General features: G+C 44.3%; 1 protein-coding gene across 1 annotated transcript in view; it reads right to left on the bottom strand.

Moving 5' to 3' along the window:
* Positions 1-21,188, bottom strand: part of LOC135224734 (serine-protein kinase ATM-like) — a 117,504-nt gene that overhangs the window by 3,261 nt on the left and 93,055 nt on the right. Inside the window, exons 10-11 of the mRNA XM_064264047.1 lie at positions 17,825-18,097; positions 7,878-8,076 (exon numbers count right to left, since the gene is read on the bottom strand). Coding sequence (XP_064120117.1) covers positions 7,878-8,076; positions 17,825-18,097 — 472 coding nt within the window. The remainder of the gene's footprint in view (positions 1-7,877; positions 8,077-17,824; positions 18,098-21,188) is intronic.

The raw sequence follows: 21,188 nt of genomic DNA, 5'->3' as shown, positions 1-21,188 counted from the left end.
GACCCAGGACTGGACTTGACCGTTCTCTTGCTTCACGGCGCGCTCGGATGACTCAAGGGGGGGACTGGCCTTCCCCCCCAAACGTCGTTACTCCGTCGCTCCGTTGTTGGCTCAGTCTGTTTCGCCCTCTTGCTCTTTCCCGGCTTACTGGTGCTCTTTAGTGTTACCGGAGCTCCGGCATTCACGTGGAAGGTTTGCTAGTTCACCCTTGCGGCGGACTGCAGGCGTACAGTTGGTCTTCCCTAACCCACACCGTCTCGCTGGTATCGCGACACGAACACCGCCGCGCACCCGGATTTATTCCGGTACGTTCTAGGGCTTTAGGTTTAAGTGTTTAGTATTTAATTTAAACTATAGTAAGTTTAATTTAAGCTAGCTTAAGCGAATCCCTCCTGTTAACCTACGTTTATCACACCGGACCTCTCCGGGGTTCTAGCCTATTCAGGCGGTGGAAGGGAGGGGTTATGCCCAAAATTTTTTTCGCGCTCCGGCATGCAGCGGAGTTCTTTTAGCCTACTAGCCTGTAAGTGATGTCTTTTACGATGCTCATGAATCTTTTCACTTACAGACCACCCCCAACTGTGAGCATCCAGGATGCAATGCCATGCTCCAGGACCCCTGTGGGCATGAAGTCTGCAGATCCCATCGCTCATGCGCGACTCCGCACGGGAATCTACAAGTCTGGTTCCACGAAACCTGCACCATTTGCTACGATCTTGTGAGCCAGCTCTTGGACGGGGGTAAGTATTCCCAACTCCGTTCGTGGTAATCCCAACAAGGTTGTAGTTCTTAAGTTTAATTTTAATCTCTTATTTTAAACTTAAGCTTGTTTTATATGGGATCTTGCATCCCCTATGTCTTTAGACTAAGCCTATTACTTAAGTTTTAATCTTAAGTTTAAACTTAAAACTAATGAATGCCCTCTCTTCCAGGCTCCCGCCGTTAGAGATACCGCCCTGGCAACCCTGAGGGCTTGGGTCGGCGGTTTCGCGGAAGAACGCCGCCAAGGACAGCCCTACATTCTGGGAGAAGAGGTTGGCTGTCCTAATCTTCCCCGGCGGCAAGTCAACGGGTTACGTCGACCCGGCAGAGGCAGCCCCGGCTATGGCGGCGATTCAGCAACAGCTCGCCGCTTCGTTAAAGGAACCAGGCCAAGATATCTCGTCGGTAGTCGCGACACTTGATCTGTATATAGAGCCGATGGTAGGTGTTGACGACCTGTTGGTCGAGGTAGGTACGTTGGACGCCCAAGGGCTTCCCTTGGGCGCCACTGTCTCTTACTCCTGCTAACTCTCCAGCTTCCTTCCAAGGCTTTACAGGAGCTGAGCTCCTTTATACTTCTCCTGACGCTTCAGTAAGACCTAAGGTCAAGGGACAGTCGGTTGTAAAAACCCTAAGCAAGACGTCGTCGTCGTCCAAAAAGACTTCGTCGGCGTCAACATCTCGTAAGTCTCCGGCTACGAACCCCGGAGCAGAGAGGTCTAGAGCTTCTGGGTCCGGCTCCAAATCCTCAAGGAGAAGGTCTTCCAAGGAGAGACCACATACTCCGGCAGAGTCAGCCGTTTCTCCTCTCCCCTTGGTACCTGTTCAGAGTTACTCAACCACCTCCGCAGCAGCTCCGGCTTTGGATCCCAATGCTGGTCTGTTGCAACACATGGGGGTTTTGGTCGGCTCTCTGAAAAACAGTATGGAGCAGATGTTCTCCCGGTTGTCCGACAGGATCACCTCCCAGGATAACATCATCGCCGAACTTAGCCAGGCTCCTCTAGCTACTCCCCCACCTTTCGGCACAGGAATAGCTCAGCTCCCACCTCATGCCTCTCTGCCTCCGTTCTCTATGAATAACCCCTGGAGGGTGGCGCCATACGCCCCTTTCCAGGACGGTCTTATTTCAATTCCGGAGTGTGGTACTCGAAGGTTTGAGGACTTCGAATTCTACCCGGAGGGTCTACAACCACCGTTCATTGGCTACGCCAGACTCACTGACGCAGCCATGACTAGAGATGACAAGGTCCCTAAGGAGACAGTCCTCTACTCACGTGACCAGGCTCAAAGAGGATGGCTCAGGTGTTTAGAGGACATGGATTGTTCGAACACGAAAATTCAACCTTTTAAGAGTCCCTTCACCATTTTCACGATGGAAGAGGGAACTCCGCTTCCCTTCCTTACCAAAATAGCTACGGTCACTATCCCAGCGGCCCAGAAGGGGGCGGGGGAGTACGTTACCACAGCTAAGGGAAGCAGACCCCACATCTCCTTTGCTCCCCTCACTCGGAGAATTGTGGGAAGATTTACCCAACACTTTTTCGGCGGGCAAACTCAAGCCAGACTGTGCTATGGATCAGTTTGGTGAGAAGCTGCCTAGACTTCCGGACAGCCTCATTCAGGCTGAGTTTGAGGCCAAGACTAGGCTAGCCAGGTCCATTAACACCATGGCCATGACGGAAGTGGCAACCATTTCTTACGGTTCTGAGCCACTCTTTAAGCTTCTCACCAAGTCACTGACGCAAACGGTTCAGTCTGACATGTTTGAGTTCGCCACAGCCAGAACTAACTGTCGGAAGCATGTCCTCCAGGAAGCAACTATTCGTCATGAACCGAATAAGTTGCTTTCATCCAACATCTGGGGAGCAGACCTCTTCCCTGATGCAATGGTAAAGGAGGTCCAGGCGGAAGCGACAAGGCTTAACCAAAGCCTTAAGGATCGTTGGGGTCTCACTGCAAAGAGACGCCAAGACCAGGAACAAGGGGTAAGGCTCAGAGGAAACCCAGACGTTTCCAGCCTTACCAGAAGAAACAACAACGCTTCGCCCAGCCTGTTTCGACTGTTCCGTTGGTGCAGGCAGCCCAACCCTCTACCTCCAAGGCTCAATCACAGCCCATCTACGTGATTTCCCCCCAGCCTCAACCTTCCACCTCTTACGCTGTCTCCCCAGCCTTCAACCAAGTGTTCGAAGGCCAGGCCTTTCAGCAGTATGACCGCTCGGGTAGGGGAGGCAGAGGTAAGGGATCCTTTCGTCAGAAAGGATCAGGAAGGTCTCTTAATAGGGGAAAACACTTCCGGGGAGGCCGCGGAGGTTACCAGCAGCAATGAGAACTTGAAGGTAGGAGGAGGCTGTTTCTCTTCCGGCACCAGGTGGGATTCAGCAAATGGGCACAAAGTATTGTGTCGAAAGGCCTGGGTTGGAGTTGGGTTGCGAATCCGCCTCCACCCAGACCTTTCCTTCAACTTCCATCAAAAGAATTGACGGAGTATGAGGAGGACCTCCTTCAGAAAGGAGCAATAGCGAGAGTCAACAGATTAAAATTTCAAGGGCGCTTATTCAGCGTTCCAAAGCAAAGGCTCACAAAAAAGAAGGGTTAATAATCTTAGACTTATCCCGTTTAAACTTGGCCCATTCCGATGCGACAAGTTCAAAATGCTCACCATCTCGCAGGTGCGGACCTTACTTCCCCGTGGGGCCGTCACCACCTCTATCGATCTTACAGACGCATACTATCATATCCCTATTGCAAGACACTTTCGCCCTTATCTGGGCTTCAAGATAGGAGATCAAGCATTCTCCTTCAAGGTAGTTCCCTTTCGGTCTGACGTGGCACCCAGGGTGTTTCACGAAGTTGGCGGAAAGTAGTCGTCCAACAACTGAGGTCTCAGGGGATCATGGTAGTAGCGTATCTCGACGATTGGTTGATTTGGGCTCCAACAGTCGAGGAATGTCGCAAAGCCACACTGAAAGTAATCCAGTTCCTGGAGCTATCTAGGGCTTCAAGATAAACAGGACAAAATCAAGACTCACTCCGGAGTCCAACTTTCAGTGGCTGGGCATTCAATGGAATCTATCCTCCCATACTCTGTCGATTCCATCAGCCAAGAGAAAAGAAATAGCGAAGTCAGTAAAGCAATTTCTAGGACACAAACTTGCTTCAAGGAGAAGCCAGGAAAGAATCCTGGGTTCACTCCAATTTGCATCAGTGACAAACATCTTGATGAAAGCCAAACTGAAAGACCTAACCAGAATCTGGCGCTCACGAGCAAATGTCAGATCCAGGGACAAGTTGTCATCAGTCCCACAGATTCTACGGAATCGTCTACGCCCTTGGGCAAAAGTCAAGAACCTGTCAATATCAGTACCCCTTCAGTTTCCTCCTAAGGGGTATTTAACCATCAACCACCGGACGCCTTCATTAAGCGGCTGGGGAGGATATTCTCAGTTCAAGAAGGTTCAAGGAACCTGGTCACCCCAGTTCCGCCAGCTTCACATAAATGTACTAGAAGCGATGGCAGTGTTCTTGACTCTGAAAAGGTTACGTCCGCCAAAGAACTCCCACATAAAGCTAGTTTTGGACAGCGCAGTGGTAGTCCATTGTGTAAACAGGGGAGGCTCCAAGTCACGACATCTGAATCATGTCATGGTAGCCATCTTCTCCCTGGCGGACAAGTTCAGTTGGCACCTCTCCTCCACCCATATAGCTGGAGTGAGAAACGTCATAGCAGATGCCTCTCTATCCCGATCAGTTCCTCTGGAGTCGGAATGGTCACTGGACAACAGTTCGTTCCAATGGATTCTCCGGAGGGTTCCAGGTCTACAAGTGGATCTATTCGCATCTCAAGCGAACCACAAACTCCCATGTTATGTGGCCCCCAACCTGGACCCTCTGGCCTATGCCACGGACGCCCTGTCCATAGATTGGAACAACTGGGAGAAGATTTATGTCTTTCCTCCAGTGTATCTTCTCCTGAAGGTACTGAACAAACTCAGGACGTTCAAGGGTCAAGTAGCTCTAGTAGCCCCAGACTGGCCGAAGAGCAATTGGTACCCTCTGATTCTGGAACTGGGTCTTCGTCCTCTTCGAATTCCCAATCCCAGGCTCTCCCAGTCAGTACAAACGAAGACTGTGTTCGCTTCCTCAGGAATTCTCAAAACCCTAACTTTATGGACTTCATGAAGTTTGCGGCTAAAAGAGTTGCGAATATTGATCCTCGAAATATTCTTTTCTTGGAATCTGATAAAAGAGATTCAACTTTGAGACAGTATGATGCTGCAGTCAAAAAGTTGGCAACCTTCCTGAGAGAATCAGATATTAGAATCATGACAATCAATTCAGCTATATCCTTTTTCAGATCTTTATTTGAAAAAGGCTTAGCAGCTAGCACTATTACGACAAACAAGTCAGCCTTGAAAAAGATTTTTCAACTCGGGTTTAGCATAGACTTGACAGACTCTTACTTCTCGTCTATTCCCAAGGCTTGTGCTAGACTTAGACCTTCAGTGAGGCCTACGTCAGTATCGTGGTTCTTAAATGATGTTCTAAAGCTGGCTTTAGAAACAGGCAATACGACATGTTCATTTATAATGCTCTTAAGAAAAACTCTATTTTTATTAAGCTTGGCCTCGGGAGCTAGAATTTCAGAACTGTCGGCGTTATCCAGAGATCCGAATCATATAGAATTTCTTTCCACAGGGGAAGTTCTACTTTCTCCGGAACGTAGTTTTATAGCAAAGAATGAGGATCCTTTGATGAGGTGGCAACCGTGGAAGGTTGTACCCCTTCCACAAGATGTTTCTCTTTGTCCAGTATTGGCCTTACGAGCCTTTCTGTCCAGGACATCCTCATCCTCGTCGGGTCCTCTCTTTAAGGGAGGAAAAGGTGGTACTTTATCTATTAAAGGTATCAGGCAACAGATCCTGTACTTTATTAAGCAAGCCAACCCTGATTCCTTCCCTAAAGCACATGATGTCAGGGCAGTTGCCACCTCAATTAACTATTTCCAACACAATTCTTTTACTCTTATGGGAAAGACGCCTAAAGGTCAGATGAAGGTTTTTACGTGGAATATACTATTAACGTGTTGTGACGAAGGGAAGAGATGTTTCGCTGCATACTGTTGGTAGCATTATCGTTATTATATTACTGGATTGCACTGCAAAATCGTCGCCATCTTTTATCAACAAAGATTGTTGGTGAGTACCCATATGATTTACATAATTTTGATAGTTCTCTTACCACTCATCCTCTCTTTCCTTGTAAAAAAAGAGAGGCCCACCATGCATATGTAGGCTTCTAGCTGTAATCCCTAGGCTAGTAGGCTACATATGTACAGTAGTACATATATACTACATTTATTTTTTAAGGCTAATTTTGTACAATAACTTTAAAACTGTCTTGAATTTAGTTTTAGGTGATAGTTGAAAACATATTTGGTGTTTGAACTAAAGTAGGCAGTTATAAACATTGGAATAGTGGTCTTGGGTGGGTTAACTATTAAAGTAGGCAGTTTTAAGCAATTTTTGAGGGGGGTATCAGGATAACACGGGTATTTACTTATCACGGGGGGTTCTGGGCCCTATCTCCCGTGGATAACGAGGCCCCACTGTACAGCGTGTTTTTAGGTGGAAATATTTATTGAAATGTCTCGTTGTGAATGTGAACTACTATTTTTTTCGTTAGCAGATTACGTTGGCGGCATGTTTATTGCGTATAAAATTACGTGATTCCGTTCGCAATACGTAATCCTTTATATCATCGTAATATGAACTTTACGTTATTTATCTTATATCGGCGTGAAACCAACAGTAAAATGTGTTCTTTCAAGCACAGTAGTTTTGATTAAAATGATTTTATCCCAATTTTATCTACAGTTGTGTGTGATGGCAGACGTTTACTGGAGTTTTATCCTTGTTGCCGATGTACGATAATAGTCATTAGCAGCTTGAACAGTTTTCTCAGCTTCGGTTATAACTAGGTTTAAATTTAACGGTATATTTCCCGATTGATCTTTAATCTATATTGATCTCTGATCTATAGCGAATAAAGTTATTACATTAAGATATCTCAGTTCTATTCTATACATAACGCCATTTATAACAAATACGGTAATGTTGCACTGTATACGATGATCGAAATACAAGCCAAACAGATGTTATCCAGTTCGGTTGTACTTAGAAAAAAAAAAAAATAGTAGTTTCTCGTTCGGTTGATCATGGCTGTACACGTTCACGCAACGAGTATAACGTTAAAACCATACTTTCATCATTCTCTTTTGCTGTTATTGAACTTATGTAACTAGAAGATGGATAAAGTTAGGCCATTGTAATTTGATCTCTCATAAAATCGAACTATCGTAAGACTAATGATCGTAACCTGGACACTACAGCTACCTGTACACTGTATAAACTTTATTATATCTTTACATCCTATAGACACCCACATGTACTGTACAGTAAATTCTATAGTACTATACTGCATAAATATAATTTTACTTATTGCGCCGTTGTGGGATTACGGCGCCTTTGACTGGTATAGAGTTTCGAAAGAAGGTGTGCGGCGGCCGTAGGCTTTAAAATCGCTCAGCGTCGAAAATCGCTTGGCGTCGGTGGCCAGGAACGGAACCCCTGCCGCTAACCGAGGGCCGCCTGTACTTAAAAAATTACAATGCATCACTGGAAGGCATCAGTTTACAAAAAAATTGCGAAAAACATTAAAAGTGACATAGTTCAGTGCATTCCAAAATGATAGTGTACCAAAAATAATCTACAGGAAGTCACTGCTTATCGGCAAGGGTTCCGTTCTGATGGCTTGATTACGTATATGCGAAAATTGCCGATAAGTGAAAATCGCAGAAACTGAAAATCAGTGATTTTTGGCACTTATGGTGCCAATAACCAGTTAAGGGCGTCTCTGTTAGGAATGTATCAGTGCTATAACTCTATTATTGGCGCTGATAACCAGAAATTGGCACATTATGGCACAAAAAACTGAAGATTTTTGGAGCTAGACAGGCGCCAAAAAACCGGATTACTGAGAACCGGGGACTGCCTGTACAGGAAAAACTAGGCATAGTTACAAAACATAAACTGAGATTTTACTGAACTAACCTATTCCCTGACCATATTCATCTTGCAGACGAGCTACTTGCTGTGGTGACAGTGTCCACTGGTACAGTGGATCATGCCTCAGCACCTCCACAACAGTAACCAACACCTCTGCTGAGCTTCTAAGGACACGTAAGGTGGCTTCACAGCACTGCCGTAGAGGACCTTCAACTCCTAACACACCTAGCCCATCACGGACATCCTGAAATACATTAATAGCATAATCATGTGACACTGGACTCTACATTCCCCATCAAAAACTCAAACTGTCTTTATAATTGTTTATGTAATACTAATGCTAATTTTGTAGATATATTTTACTTAGATCAAATAAAATATTTTATTTTTCTCTCTTTTAGGAATGCAATAAAGATAAACCAGAAATTATAAAAATAATCAATACCATCAGCACAAAAGTTTTTCATGTTGCAAATACCATGAATTCTCTCCACTCTTTTTTGTCTTGTGCTGCCAGTGAAATCAGGTCTATATCTTTATTTACCCCATTTCTACATGATTTCTGAGGTATTCATTACCTTCAGGCCTCTTTGAACCACATTTCTTCACAAATTCCTCATTAGGAATAATCTTTCCACCACAGCCAATCACGAACATTAACATTTTAAAAATCTTCATCACATAGTACAGAACTCAGGTACCCACCAAAAGTCTTTGCTACAATAATTCAGAAGCAGAAATAGGAAATGTCTGATAAAGTAGACCAATAAATATAGAGATATGGAATGAAAGTATGTGTTTGGGAATTTAAACTCAGGCAAAAAATTTGAATGTAAGTATGTGTTTGGAAATTTAACCTCAGGCAAAACATTTCAATGCAAGTATGTGATTGGGAATTTAAACTCAAGCAAAACATTTGAACTTGAAGTTAAAAAAAAACTTTAATACTACGCATATTGAAGTACCTCATAGCAGTGGAATTCCTTGAGGATAATTTTGTGATGATCCAATCCTTTGCTGGTAAACCTTGTTAGCATCATGTAAATAATTTAGAATAAGGTACCATAGAATGTAACATGTTTTCAATGATATTACTGATTTGTTTTTTGGTTCAATAATGACTGAGGGACACTTTGCTCAAGTTATGGTCATTGTTCCTGATTTGGGTGGAGGCAGGCAGAGAATCTAGGTGTTTTGTAAGAGGATACCACATGAACAAAAGGACAGCTATGTTCTGGAGGAACTCTGGAATGTTATATACCAGAAGGGTAAAGTACTTTGTTACTGTCAGTTAAGGGATCTTTCAGGAGCCAATACCTGTTGTATAGTTTCTCTTTTAATAATACTTAATGGTCTTAGTCTCCACTACCTACTCCTAAGGCTGTCCAACATACATAATGATAGGTCTGCTACAAGTCAGTGTTTTTCAAGCCATGCAAATCTTGAATCATATCAGTATCTTACGAATGTCTGAGTAGCAACCCAGTTGTACGTGGTCAACTGGAGTTTCAACTTTACTGGTTTGTTCTTCTATCATTTCAATGTCTTTCACGGCCTTCCATAACTGAAATCACTGCATATACAGCATCTTCTACCTATTCTCTTCACTGTATAAATTACACCTCAGATGGATGAAGGTTGTAATTTTAAGAGGAACTCCCAGTAAAACACAGCAATCATCAGTCATCACATCACCAACATTTTGTATATCTAGTCAAGTAAAATGAACTCATGAAATCGTTCAAAGTCCACTACTGGTTCACTACCATCAGCCTTCACCGCAAACCAATGGCCACCGAGAAGGTAGGTGGGGAGGTAAATGAGGCAGGTAGTCTCTTAAGTCATACCCCTTCTTCTTCCTCTTCTTTCCGGGGCTTCTCTAAGTCCACCCCTGCTCAGGAAGGATCCCTTTCGGTCATTCCCAAGCTTAAATCGGTAGGACCGAAATCCCTTCCAAAGGGATCGAAACCGACTCTGTCAGCTGCGACTAAGTCGTTGTCGGCCCCGGAGCCGTCGACTTCTGCTGCCAAGGCTTCTCCCCCTCCTAAGGGGTCGAGAGCCAAACCCTCCAAATCCAAGGCGACGGAGTCCGGATTTGACCAGGAGGCCTTCGCTAACCTTCTAATGTCGAAGGTTAGGGAAGTGGTTGACAAGAGGCTTGAGTCGATACGACTCGCCTCAGGCTCAGATACCTCAGGCCAGGCAATAACGTCCCTGACGGAAAGGATCAGGCCCCTGGAGTAGATGATGACCGGATTCCTCCAATCCGGAGCCCCGGCTCTGTCCATGACAGTGCCGGATGCGTCAAAGCTGCTGGCCTTTGAGAATAACCCGTGGCGGTTGGCTTTACATGCTCCATTCTCAGATGGGAAGTTGACAATCGAAGGGTGCAGAACCCGCCCAGTGGAGGACTTAAGAGTTCTTCCCGCCGGGTCTCCAATTCCCATTCCCCGGATTTGTCAGACAAGCAGAACATGTGGTAGTCAGAGTAGACAAAGTCCCGAAGGAGACAGTGATCTTCCCTAGGGACCAAGCTCAAGCTGTTTGGGTTCGCACCCTCTCTGACTGGGGTTGTGTTAACACAAAACTGACGCCCCCATAAAGGTAGCTTTACAATGTTTGTGACCACAAACAGAGTTCCGTCGCCCTGTACATCCAAGGTGGCGGAACTAACTATGCAAGCAATGGCGGAGGATAAGCCCTTACCAGTGCTAAAAGAGACAGAGGCTACCTCTCTACTCTTCCCTGCAGATGTAGAGTTCTGGAATGACGCTCCAGCTACGTTTACGGTAAGTAAACTCGATCCGGATTGCGCTTCCACCCTATTTTACCAAGAAGCTACCTAGGATTCCGGACCACTTGGTCAAAGTGGAATTCGAGGCAAGGACCAGATTAGGAAGGTCTATCAACTCCGTCACTGCAGTGGAGTTGGTAGCATCAACCTACACTGAAGAACAGTTGTTCTGGGTCCTTACGAAAGCTCTGCTACATACTTTCCAAACGGACCTGTACGATTTCGTTATGGCGAGACAAGCATGCAAGAAGTACGTCCTGGCGAGTGCCTCTATAAGGCACGAGCCTAATACTCATAAAATCCTCAATATGGGGCAAAAATCTGTTCCCGAAAGACGAGGTCAACAACGTCTTTCATGAGGCAGCCAGAGCCAACCAGAGTATTCGGGTCTGTTGGGGACTTCCTTCCAAAAGGAAGTTTGATGGCCCCAGACACCAATCCAGACCCAACAAGAGGCCAAGGAGATTTCATCCTTACCAGGCCTCCCGTCCTCAGGCGGTTGTGCAAACGGTTCCGGTCTCTCAAGTCGGTAAGCCTTCGACATCTAAGGCTCAACCGCAACAACAGTTTGTTCTAGTACAAACTCCGCCGGCTCAGCAGCCTTCGACCTCGACAGCCATAGTGACCTCCCCAGCCTTCAACCCCTCCTACGAGTTGCAAGACGCATTTCGTGGCTACAATCGGCATGCCAGAAGTAGCAGGGCCAAAGGTGGCCCCCGGCTACGAGGCGGACCAAGAAGTAGAGGCTTCCGTGGAGGCAGAGGTAGCAGACCTGCAGCCAACTAATTAGAGCCTGCAGGTGGGAGGGAGATTATATTTCTTCCGGGACCATTGGACCTTCAGTCCATGGGCCCACAGTATAGTCTCAAAAGGTCTGGGGTGGAAATGGGAGAAAGGGCCCCCTCCACCAATCAGTTTTTACCAGATTCCAATGGCGGACCTTATAGACTATACCAAAGATCTCCTGCAGAAGAAGGCTATCAAGAAAGTAAAAGTAAAGAAAGAAGGACTCGGACAAAAGAAGTGTGATTCTGGACTTGTCCCATCTCAACTCATACACTCAATGCGACAGATTTCGCATGCTGACCGTCTCGCAGGTGCGGACCTTACTTCCCCGCGGGGCCGTCACCACCTCTATAGATCTTACAGACGCTTACTATCATGTTCCGATAGCAAGGAACTTCTCTCCTTACCTAGGCTTCAAGCTAGGAAAGCAGGCTTACTCATTCAGTCATGCCGTTCGGGCTCAACATTGCGCCCAGGGTATTCACCATATTAGGAGAGACAATAGTTCAAGAGCTAAGAACGCAAGGGGTAATGTTAGTAGCCTATCTAGACGACTGGCTCATTTGGGCAGCCAGCGTCGACGAGTGTCGCAAAGCAACAGCCAAGGTGATAAAATTCTTGGAATTTCTGGGTTTCCAGATAAACAAGGAAAAATCTCGGCTTGTTCCGGCTTCCCGCTTCCAATGGGACCTAAACAAGCACAAACTATTTCTCCCACCCAAGAAGGGGTCAAAGAGATAGCGACGGGTACGAAACAAAAAGGCTTCTAGGCGTACCCAAGAGAGAATCCTAAGTTCGCTACAGTTTGTGTCGGTGACGGACGTCCTATTGAAAGCCAGATTGAAGGATATCAATAGAGTCTGGAGGAAGAGAGCCAACATCAATCTCAGGGACAAGATCTCTGTAATTCCACCCATTTTAACAAAAAAGCTCCGTCCATGGACGGAATGCCGGAACCTGGCCAAGTCAGTAACACTGATGCATCTCTGAGCAGCTGGGGAGGCTACTCGCAACACAAGAAAGTCCAGGGAATGTGGTCGGATATGTTCCGCCAGTTCCACATCAATATTCTAGAAGCGATGGCAGTTTTCCTGACCCTAAAGCGACTGACTCCAGCCAGAAACAGTCATATAAGATTAGTCTCGGACAGTTCAGTAGTATAGTCCACTGCATAAACAGAGGAGGCTCCAGGTCAAGCAAACTAAATCACATATTGATTGCGATATTTTCGCTGGCGGCGAAAAATCAGTGGCACCTGTCAGCAACTCATCTGGCAGGAGTAAAGAATGTTATCACAGACGCACTTTCCAGGACAACTCTGCTGGAGTCGGAGTGGTCCCTGGACAGAAAGTCGTTCCGGTGGATTTGCAATCAAATCCCAGACCTTCAAGTAGACCTATTCGCCACGGAATCCAATCACAAACTACCATGTTACGTGGCACCCAACTTGGACCCTCTAGCTTACGCCACAGATGCGATGTCCATAGATTGGAACAGTTGGCAGATTTACCTATTTCCACCGGTGAATATTCTGATGAAGGTCCTGCACAAGCTAAGATCTTTCACAGGACAGGTAGCATTAGTGGCACCCAACTGGCCAAAGAGCAACTGGTTCCCGCTTCTTCTAGAATTGAATCACCGGCCCAAAACGGATCCCCCGTCCAGAACTGACACAGGTAGTATAAACTCAAACTGTGTCAGCTTCCTCAAGAATTCTGAGTGCCCTAATTTTATGGACTTCATGAAGTTTGCGGCCCAAAAGGATGCTAGTATTGATCCACTAAACATCTTATTCATAGAATCAGATAAAAGAGAATCAACGGTCAGGCAGTATGATTCAGCAGTGAAGAAATTGGCCATTTTTCTAAAAAATTCAGATGCTCAAAACATGACTACAAATATGGCAATTTCGTTCTTTAGAACTCTATTTGAGAAAGGCCTAGCCGCTAGTACCATTACTACGATCAAATCGGCCTTAAGGAAGATTTTTCAGCTTGGCTTTAATATTAACTTGTCAGATTCATACTTCTCTTCGATTCCAAGAGCATGTGCCCATCTGAGACCAATAGACCGCCCTCATACGGTCTCTTGGTTTTTGAATGACGTACTCAAATTAGCCTCAGACACTGATAATGAGTCATGCTCATATATAACCCTTCTCAGAAAGACCTTATTCTTAATGGCCCTGGCTTCAGTTGCCAGAATATCTGAACTCTCGGCTCTCTCTAGAAATCCAGATCATGTTGAATTCCTCCCGTCAGGTGAAGTATTACTATCCCCAGATCGGAAGTTCTTGGCTAAGAATGAGGACCCACAAAACAGATGGGCTCCATGGAAAATTATTCCTCTGACACAGGACGCATCATTGTGTCCTGTCGTTACCCCTTAAATCCTATCTGGCCAGGACTTCCGAAAAATCTTCAGGCCCCCTTTTTATTAGAGAGAAAGGTGGTACGATTTCTCTTAAAGGTATTAGACACCAAATACTCTACTTTATTAAACAGGCCAACCCGGATTCAGTCCGACACGTCCATGACATCCGAGCAGTGGCTAACTCCATTAACTATTTTCACAATATGAATTTCGAAGACCTGAAGAAATATACGGGTTGGAAATCTCCAGCAGTATTTAAACGCCACTATCTCGAGAACTTAGAGGCCCTTAAATTCTCAACAGTGGCTGCAGGGAGCATAGTCTCCCCTGAATGACCGAGTCTTATCAACTCCTTCCCTTAGCCCCTTATTTGTCAGTCCTTTTTCCCTTTAATACTCTCTCCTTCCCACCTGCCTTGCTCGTATTCCCTGCCAACCCTCTCTCTTCCAGGCTGGGCTGGTTGGTTTGCCATCCCGTCACTGGAACATGTACATAGTGTTGAGACCATATTGGTATCACTGATCTGTCTGTACATACCTTTTGTATATTGCTTCAGATACCATTCTATTATATTGTTTTATTATTACTAGTTTTAAGCCATAGTTTAAGTTCTAGTGTAATTAGTAATTAAGTAAGTTTTCCGCCTTATTGCAGCGCATTAAATTTATTCTTTATGTGAACCTTAGGTTTCATTATCCCTTTTACATACTTGTTTGGTATCTGTTATGCTTGGATGGATATTCTCTGATACTTTTTCACTGGCAGACACAAATCGAACCCAGAAAAGGGATTTTGACAAAGGAAAAATCTATTTCTGGGGGAAGACCTGTGTCGCCAAGTGAACCCATCCCTTCTTCTTTCCCCACCCTTAACCAGTCCAAGCTTGGGTGTCTATTCCAGGAATGAAGATGGCGGGTGGGTAGTAGTAGTAGTAGCGAGAGCGAGCGGAAGGTATGGGGAGTAGCCTTTGTAACGGCTCTTGCCGTGGGAAGGACTTTGAAGAGGAATCCTCTAATTGGCAGAAGACCTGTGAGCAGTGGCTTCCACTCGCCCTAGTGCTTATACCGATGCCCTTGGGGTGTTCGAGCTGAGGGCAGTAACTTCAGCATACCATGCTAGCTTTTTCTCTTGTATATTTAGGATCTATTTATACTTAGAAAAGTGAGCTACAGGAACTTTTCACCGGGCAAAACAGGTCTTCCCCCAGAAATAGATTTTTCCTTTATCAAAATCCCTTTTAAAGGACATCACAAGAAATTCTCTTTACACTTAAGATATGCATATCTTCTGAAGGAATTTCCCTAAATGAAGTTTCAGATGAAAGGGAATACTACTTAAGTGGATTTGGAGATACCGACAACTCCCAGAGATCTAAACAAGTTGTGTCCACTTTAATCATGATCTAAACTATGACTGCCTTGTTATGCAGTTGCTAACTAATATGAAAGGTTCGGCTAGTTATCAAACCTACATAAACAAATGACAACCAATCATTTTCAATCAAGTACTAATAACATGAACATTTACCATCAAATACTACATCAAACAACCAAACACAATGCTTTTCATAATGCTCAGTCAACTCAGGCTGAGAATAACAAATCCACCATTTGAATTCCCAGTAAGTTTTTATCATTTACTATATATTAATTAATATGTATACACAATGAAATGAAATGTTTTAAGTGTTTAGAATATAAGTAAAGTAACATGGGTGTTATAGTATAAAGCTTAGGCTACAATTAGGTCAGTACATTTCAGTTCGTTTAGGCTATACGATCTCTTATGATTTAAAATGCTCTACTTATTCTGAATGAGTCGAAATAATTTCTTACGAGCAAGAGATCTTTCTCGCAGAGCAATCACTCAGATGTCGGGCTACCTCAGGAAATCTTCTTAGTCGTGTAATGGCAAATGAGCCATGTACTATGATTCGTGTTGTCCATGGGGTTTCTCTCCACTCAGAACTTCTGTTCATCACACAACAAAACATAATATATCTTTCTTCCACACAATATGCATTTCCACTTTATGTAAATAAGGAAAACACGGCATACACCACAACTTGCAGTAAAGTATAATCTCTCTTGTTGAAGTTTTGACAGAGGTACTAGACATTCGCCATACATGAAGAGTTAGAGACCCTACCAATTGGTGGTACCTCTCCACATGAGGTTGGCAGAGAAGGCTGTGCCAAGGAACTGCTAAGAGAAGATAGAAGATACAGGAACCTCAGCTTGGGGCCACAAAGGAGCTACTAGGGTCATCCTGAGATTCTTGGAACCCATCACTCTGTTCAGGACAAGATGGGTCAGGCAGAATGGAGGAAAGGCATCAACTTCCAGGTTGTTCCAAGCAGTACATGTGCTGAAGGCCATTCTCTGCCCTAGTAAACAGATTTAGGACCACCAAACAGTAGACCTCCAGCTTTCTGTTGAACCTAGTGGCGAAGCGGTCTAACATGGGTCTTCCCCAGGTAGACAGGAGATGATAGGATAACTTCAGGGATGTCCTCTGATAAGATGCTCTATGCAGATACATGCTAAGTACTCTACTGTCAACTTGTGCACTGTCAAAGGAATTCACACCTTAGACAGAGGAGATGTCCTCATACTGCCAATAGAATGTGCATCGTTCTTGAGCAACATTACATAAAGCTATATAGGACTACGTTAAGTTAGCAATTGTACCAAACCTAACCTAAGCCAACTCCAAACTCTTCAAGAATGGGAAAACCTCCTACGAAGAACATGCTCTGGGATATTGAAGAGCAGGTTTGATAACAACTGGATTGCAACAGATAAGCTAAGCTAAGAACTCAACTACTTAGGCTAGGCTAATAAGTCACCAAACCTAATCTCACTAAGTTTCTAAAAAAAGAAAATAAACACACCTTGAAGAAGGTGTTTGATAAATAACAATAATGATGTAAAGAGAAAAACTCCACACCTTAGCTTACTATGCAGCATGAGTAAGTAAATATATTACTTTAGACAGAAATAAAACATTTTGAAATGTCTCAATATGTCGAAATACACAAATGTTTCAATATATTCCAATGAATATTTCAGATTACAAACTTGCTAACAAAGAACAAGATGGTGCTGCCTCCTCTCTTCATGAAGGGGCAATATCCCCCCTCCCCAAGAGATGGTGCACCATTTTATACATAAAATCAAGGGATGACAAAGCAGGAAAAGGCCTGGAAGTAATGGAAGCAGAAATGCCTATTTGGGGAGGGGAATCCTTTCCAAGATGGAAGCCCTGACTTCCTTGATGTCCCTTCTTCTTGTAGAAGTTCTTCCACTGCTCAACAGGCCAGAAATGACATCTACTGTAAGTTGTAAGGGGGTTTGTCCTAGAGAAAACCAGTTAGCATGAATACGGGACATATACGTGGACGCTCATGGAACTTTTTAGGCTGGTTAGAGGAATCCATGATAAACCCACAACACACACAGGCACCCAAAAGCACAGTAGAAGCAGAGAAAGGAATCTTGAGCTTAGGACAAAAACTGGCTTGGGAGAAGGCGAGCAAAAGCAAACATCTGCTCTCCAGGGTGGTTGAAGAAAGACTAAATATGCCACAAGGTTCAAGTGTGGTCTCTGACTCACTTCAATATCAGCTACATATCAGATGCCAGATGCCACAGATCTCTTGCATAAACAAATTTTTATATTTTTAACCGGTTTCCCGATGGCACCGGAAGATTGATCCTAATGTAAAGACTGAAGGTTTTTTCAGTTGTATGAACAATTAAATGTTACAAAATTATTAACTAGCTAAGCTTGTAATGGACATGAATTAATTTATTGACACCAATGAGCCACATTTTCCTCGACATTGTCCACATTCTGATGAGATTACTATATTATTATACTTGCACAGTTCATCTAGAGAGGGCCCAACTGAATAAGTTTAATACAGATTTAGGGGACACTGGCAGACTCCCTAATTAGCCAAATTCAACATTCTTAAGACTCATTATTAATCTTTTTTAAATAATTATCATTACACATCTGTTACTTTTCATCTTACCTGTGTCAGTCTGAAGGGAACTGTTTCAGGAGTTGGGAGAATCTTTCCAAAGTCAAAAGCTATTCCTAAATCAATGTGGATAAGTTCAGCACTGGATTTATCAAGTAAGATATTTTCAACATGTCGATCACCAAGACCTAAAATGTATCCGACCATTGAATTTGTTGCAACTGAGCGAGTATATGCTAGACGGCGCTTATACCATTCATGAGGTGAAGGGTAGTTCTCAAAGAAAAAGTTTCTGAAGACTGCATGGAAATTATTCAAAATATCCTGAAAAGAAAACATACAAAAGTTAATCAAACACAGAACAATAATGTTAAGAGTGCATAGAAATTTATTGGTACAGTAGACCCCGGACCTCGATATTAATTCATTCCAGAAGAAGCGACGAGGTGCGATTTTGTCGAGATCTGAATTCATTTTTCCCATAAGAAATAACTGAAAATGGATTAATCCGTTCTTGACCACCAGTTATTACCCTAACATGACACATTTTTAATAAATTTGTATTTTTCATAACTTACAAACCTGAGGTCTTAACATTAGGATAGATACTCAGCACCAGCTGGAAACCGGTAGTTTAAAATAATTGTGTGCGCAAGGGACTAATGGCATCTGTGCTTGGTCACGAGACATGTGGAGCCACCCACATACCCCTCTTTAACTTGTGACCCCGTTAGTTATTCTTCCAACCCAGGTTAGTTCATAGGGGGGTGGTTAGAGGTGGGCCTTTGTATGTTAAGACCTCAGGTTTGTAAGTTATGAAAAATAAAAATTTGTTAAAAATATGTCATTTGTTCATATACGAAACAAACCTTCGGTCTTAACATTAATATACACTTACTTTTGGTGGGAGGTAAGTACTATTAACCAACTGGGAGTTTGACAGAATCTAAGACATATATGAATATCATAGAGTCAGACTTCTGGGTTCTACACAATGTCATAGTTCATTGCGTCCGAGGAAGATAAGAAGATCTGTTCTTCTAACAAACCAATTCATCCACTCATGTAGGTTTGTTATCATTCCTCTCCCCCTTGCCAAAGAGAGGAATGTCCTGCTACTGATAGGTATCTTACTGATACTAACCCTAACAGTATGGCTACTTCATTCATCTGTATCTTGTCCTTTCCAGCTTATGATGATACTCTCTTCTTACTGCCCAAAGTAAAGGAGGCAGAAATTTGAACAGGAAAGAGGCCAGTTATCTCCTCCATTTCACATTCATACCATCATCTTAGACAAGATACCAACTGACCCCCAGGGGTACTGGATGATTTACACAATTTGTTGAGCAGCCACCAAAGGACACAAGGAAATTGTGTCCAAGGACCTCTGGGCAACCTTATTTATATACAGGAAATTGAGAGTGGTTTTTCATAACAATGAACCAAATCTCAAATTTTAATGAACAGACAGACACCTTAACATTGCTCAATTTGAGCTTCGATACAGTCACAGACCAACCGTCATGATCATTTTAACAGATATGTTCTTACAGTAATCCCTCGTTACTTCGCACCTCAAGTTTCGCACCCTCAGTGCATCAAGGATTTTTCAAAAATATTCATAAAAAATTCAAAGTTGAGAAAAAATGGTGCGGGTGCTAGCAGAAGGCAGAGAGAGTACATTAGAACATTACATTAGAACATCAGGTATCAACATGGAGATGGCGCGTAACTCAAAATCCACCTCTCTGATTCGCTGGCCATCTCAGCTCCTGAATCTCGCAAGCTGATTGGCTTAGCCGCCGAGACGTGTTACCCAGCATCCAGCATCCCACCCTGCCGAGCGCTCAGCGAAGGAAGACCGCATTCTTTGTTCTCTCGCGCTCGTGTCGCTATTCTTGCAGCGTGAAAGTTTTAGCTGTTTTTTGCGCTTTTTTTGTGCAAAATAGTGCTTGTGACGCCCTTGAAAATGGCTCCTAAACGTCCTACACCCTCTACATCCTCTGGTGAACCCAAGAAGAGAAAAATGATGACGGTGAACGAGAAAGTGAAATTATTGGACATGCTTAAGGCAGGCAGTAGCTATGCGTCTGTTGCCCGCACGTACGGACTGAATGAATCAATGGTTCGCTACATCAAAAAAGACGAATTAAACATCCGTAAAACTGCCTCAATGACGTTCTCCAAGGACACTAAGCGCGTTGTGACTCCTAGTAATAAGATTGTGCAAATGGAGAATGCATTATCAGTGTGGATAACGGACTGTCGGGAAAAGAAGGTTAGTCTCGAAACCAACATGATTCACACTAAAGCCAAAACCCTTTATGATAGCCTCGTTCCTGAAGGGGGATCGAAAGATGATGATGATGGTGATGACAACGATGAAGATGATCCTGCCCCATGAGAAAAACGTGGTTTTGTTGCCAGCAAGGACTGGTTCGAGAAATTCAAGAGGAGGTTTGGCCTTCGCAGTGTTCCGTTGTATGGGGAGGCCGCCTCGGCAGACCAAGAGGCAGCTCTTCGTTACGTCGAGGACGAGCTCCCGAAATTAATTAAAGAGGGCGGCTATATCCCGGAGCAGGTGTTCAATATGGATGAACCTGGCCTCTTTTGGAAGAGAATACCATCCAGGACGTTCCTTTACAAGGATGAAGTGAAGAAGCCAGGGTTCAAGGCCCACAAAGATAGAGTCACTCTGCTCATGTGCGGGAATGCTGTGGGCTTCATGCTCAAGCCCAGCTTAATTTACAAGTCACTGAATCCTTGTGCTTTGAAAAACAAAAACAAAGCCTTGCTGCCTGTCTACTGGATGAGTAATAAGAAGGCATGGATAACTAAAGCCCTCACACTCGACTGGTTCGTGAACTGCTTTATCCCACAGGTGAAGTTGTACCTCGCAGAAAATGGGCTGCCCTTTAAGGTCCTCCTCTTGATGGACTGTGCAGGAGGACATGCAACGGACCTGCATTACGACAGGGTCCAAGTGGAGTTCCTGCCCCCCAACACCACTTCCCTCATACAACCAATGGATCGGGGGTCATTCGGGCCTTCAAGGCCCTCTACACGAGGTCCACGATGGAGGGCCTCATCTCCTCCATCGACGAAGGCGACGATGACTTCAGCCTCAAGAAATATTGGCGAGAGTACAACATTGCGAAGTGCCTGGTCAACATTCAGAACGCTCTTAAGGAGATGCAACAGCAAACACTGAATGCAAGTTGGAGAAAATTGTGGCCAGACGTCGTTCATGACTGAGGGATTTACGCCAGACGAAGTTCATCACTCCGCCGTAGATAAGGCTGTGAGGCTGGCACGGTTGGTAGTAAACGAAGGTTTCTCCGACATGACAGCGGAAGACGTCAACTCACTGATCGAGTGCCACTCGGAGCCCCTAACCGACGAGGACCTCGTT

The sequence above is a fragment of the Macrobrachium nipponense genome, chromosome 12, assembly GCF_015104395.2.
Source record: "Macrobrachium nipponense isolate FS-2020 chromosome 12, ASM1510439v2, whole genome shotgun sequence".
Lineage (NCBI taxonomy): Eukaryota > Metazoa > Arthropoda > Malacostraca > Decapoda > Palaemonidae > Macrobrachium > Macrobrachium nipponense.
The sequence above is the reverse complement of the archived record's forward strand: the minus strand, read 5'-3'. Positions and strand labels throughout refer to the sequence as shown.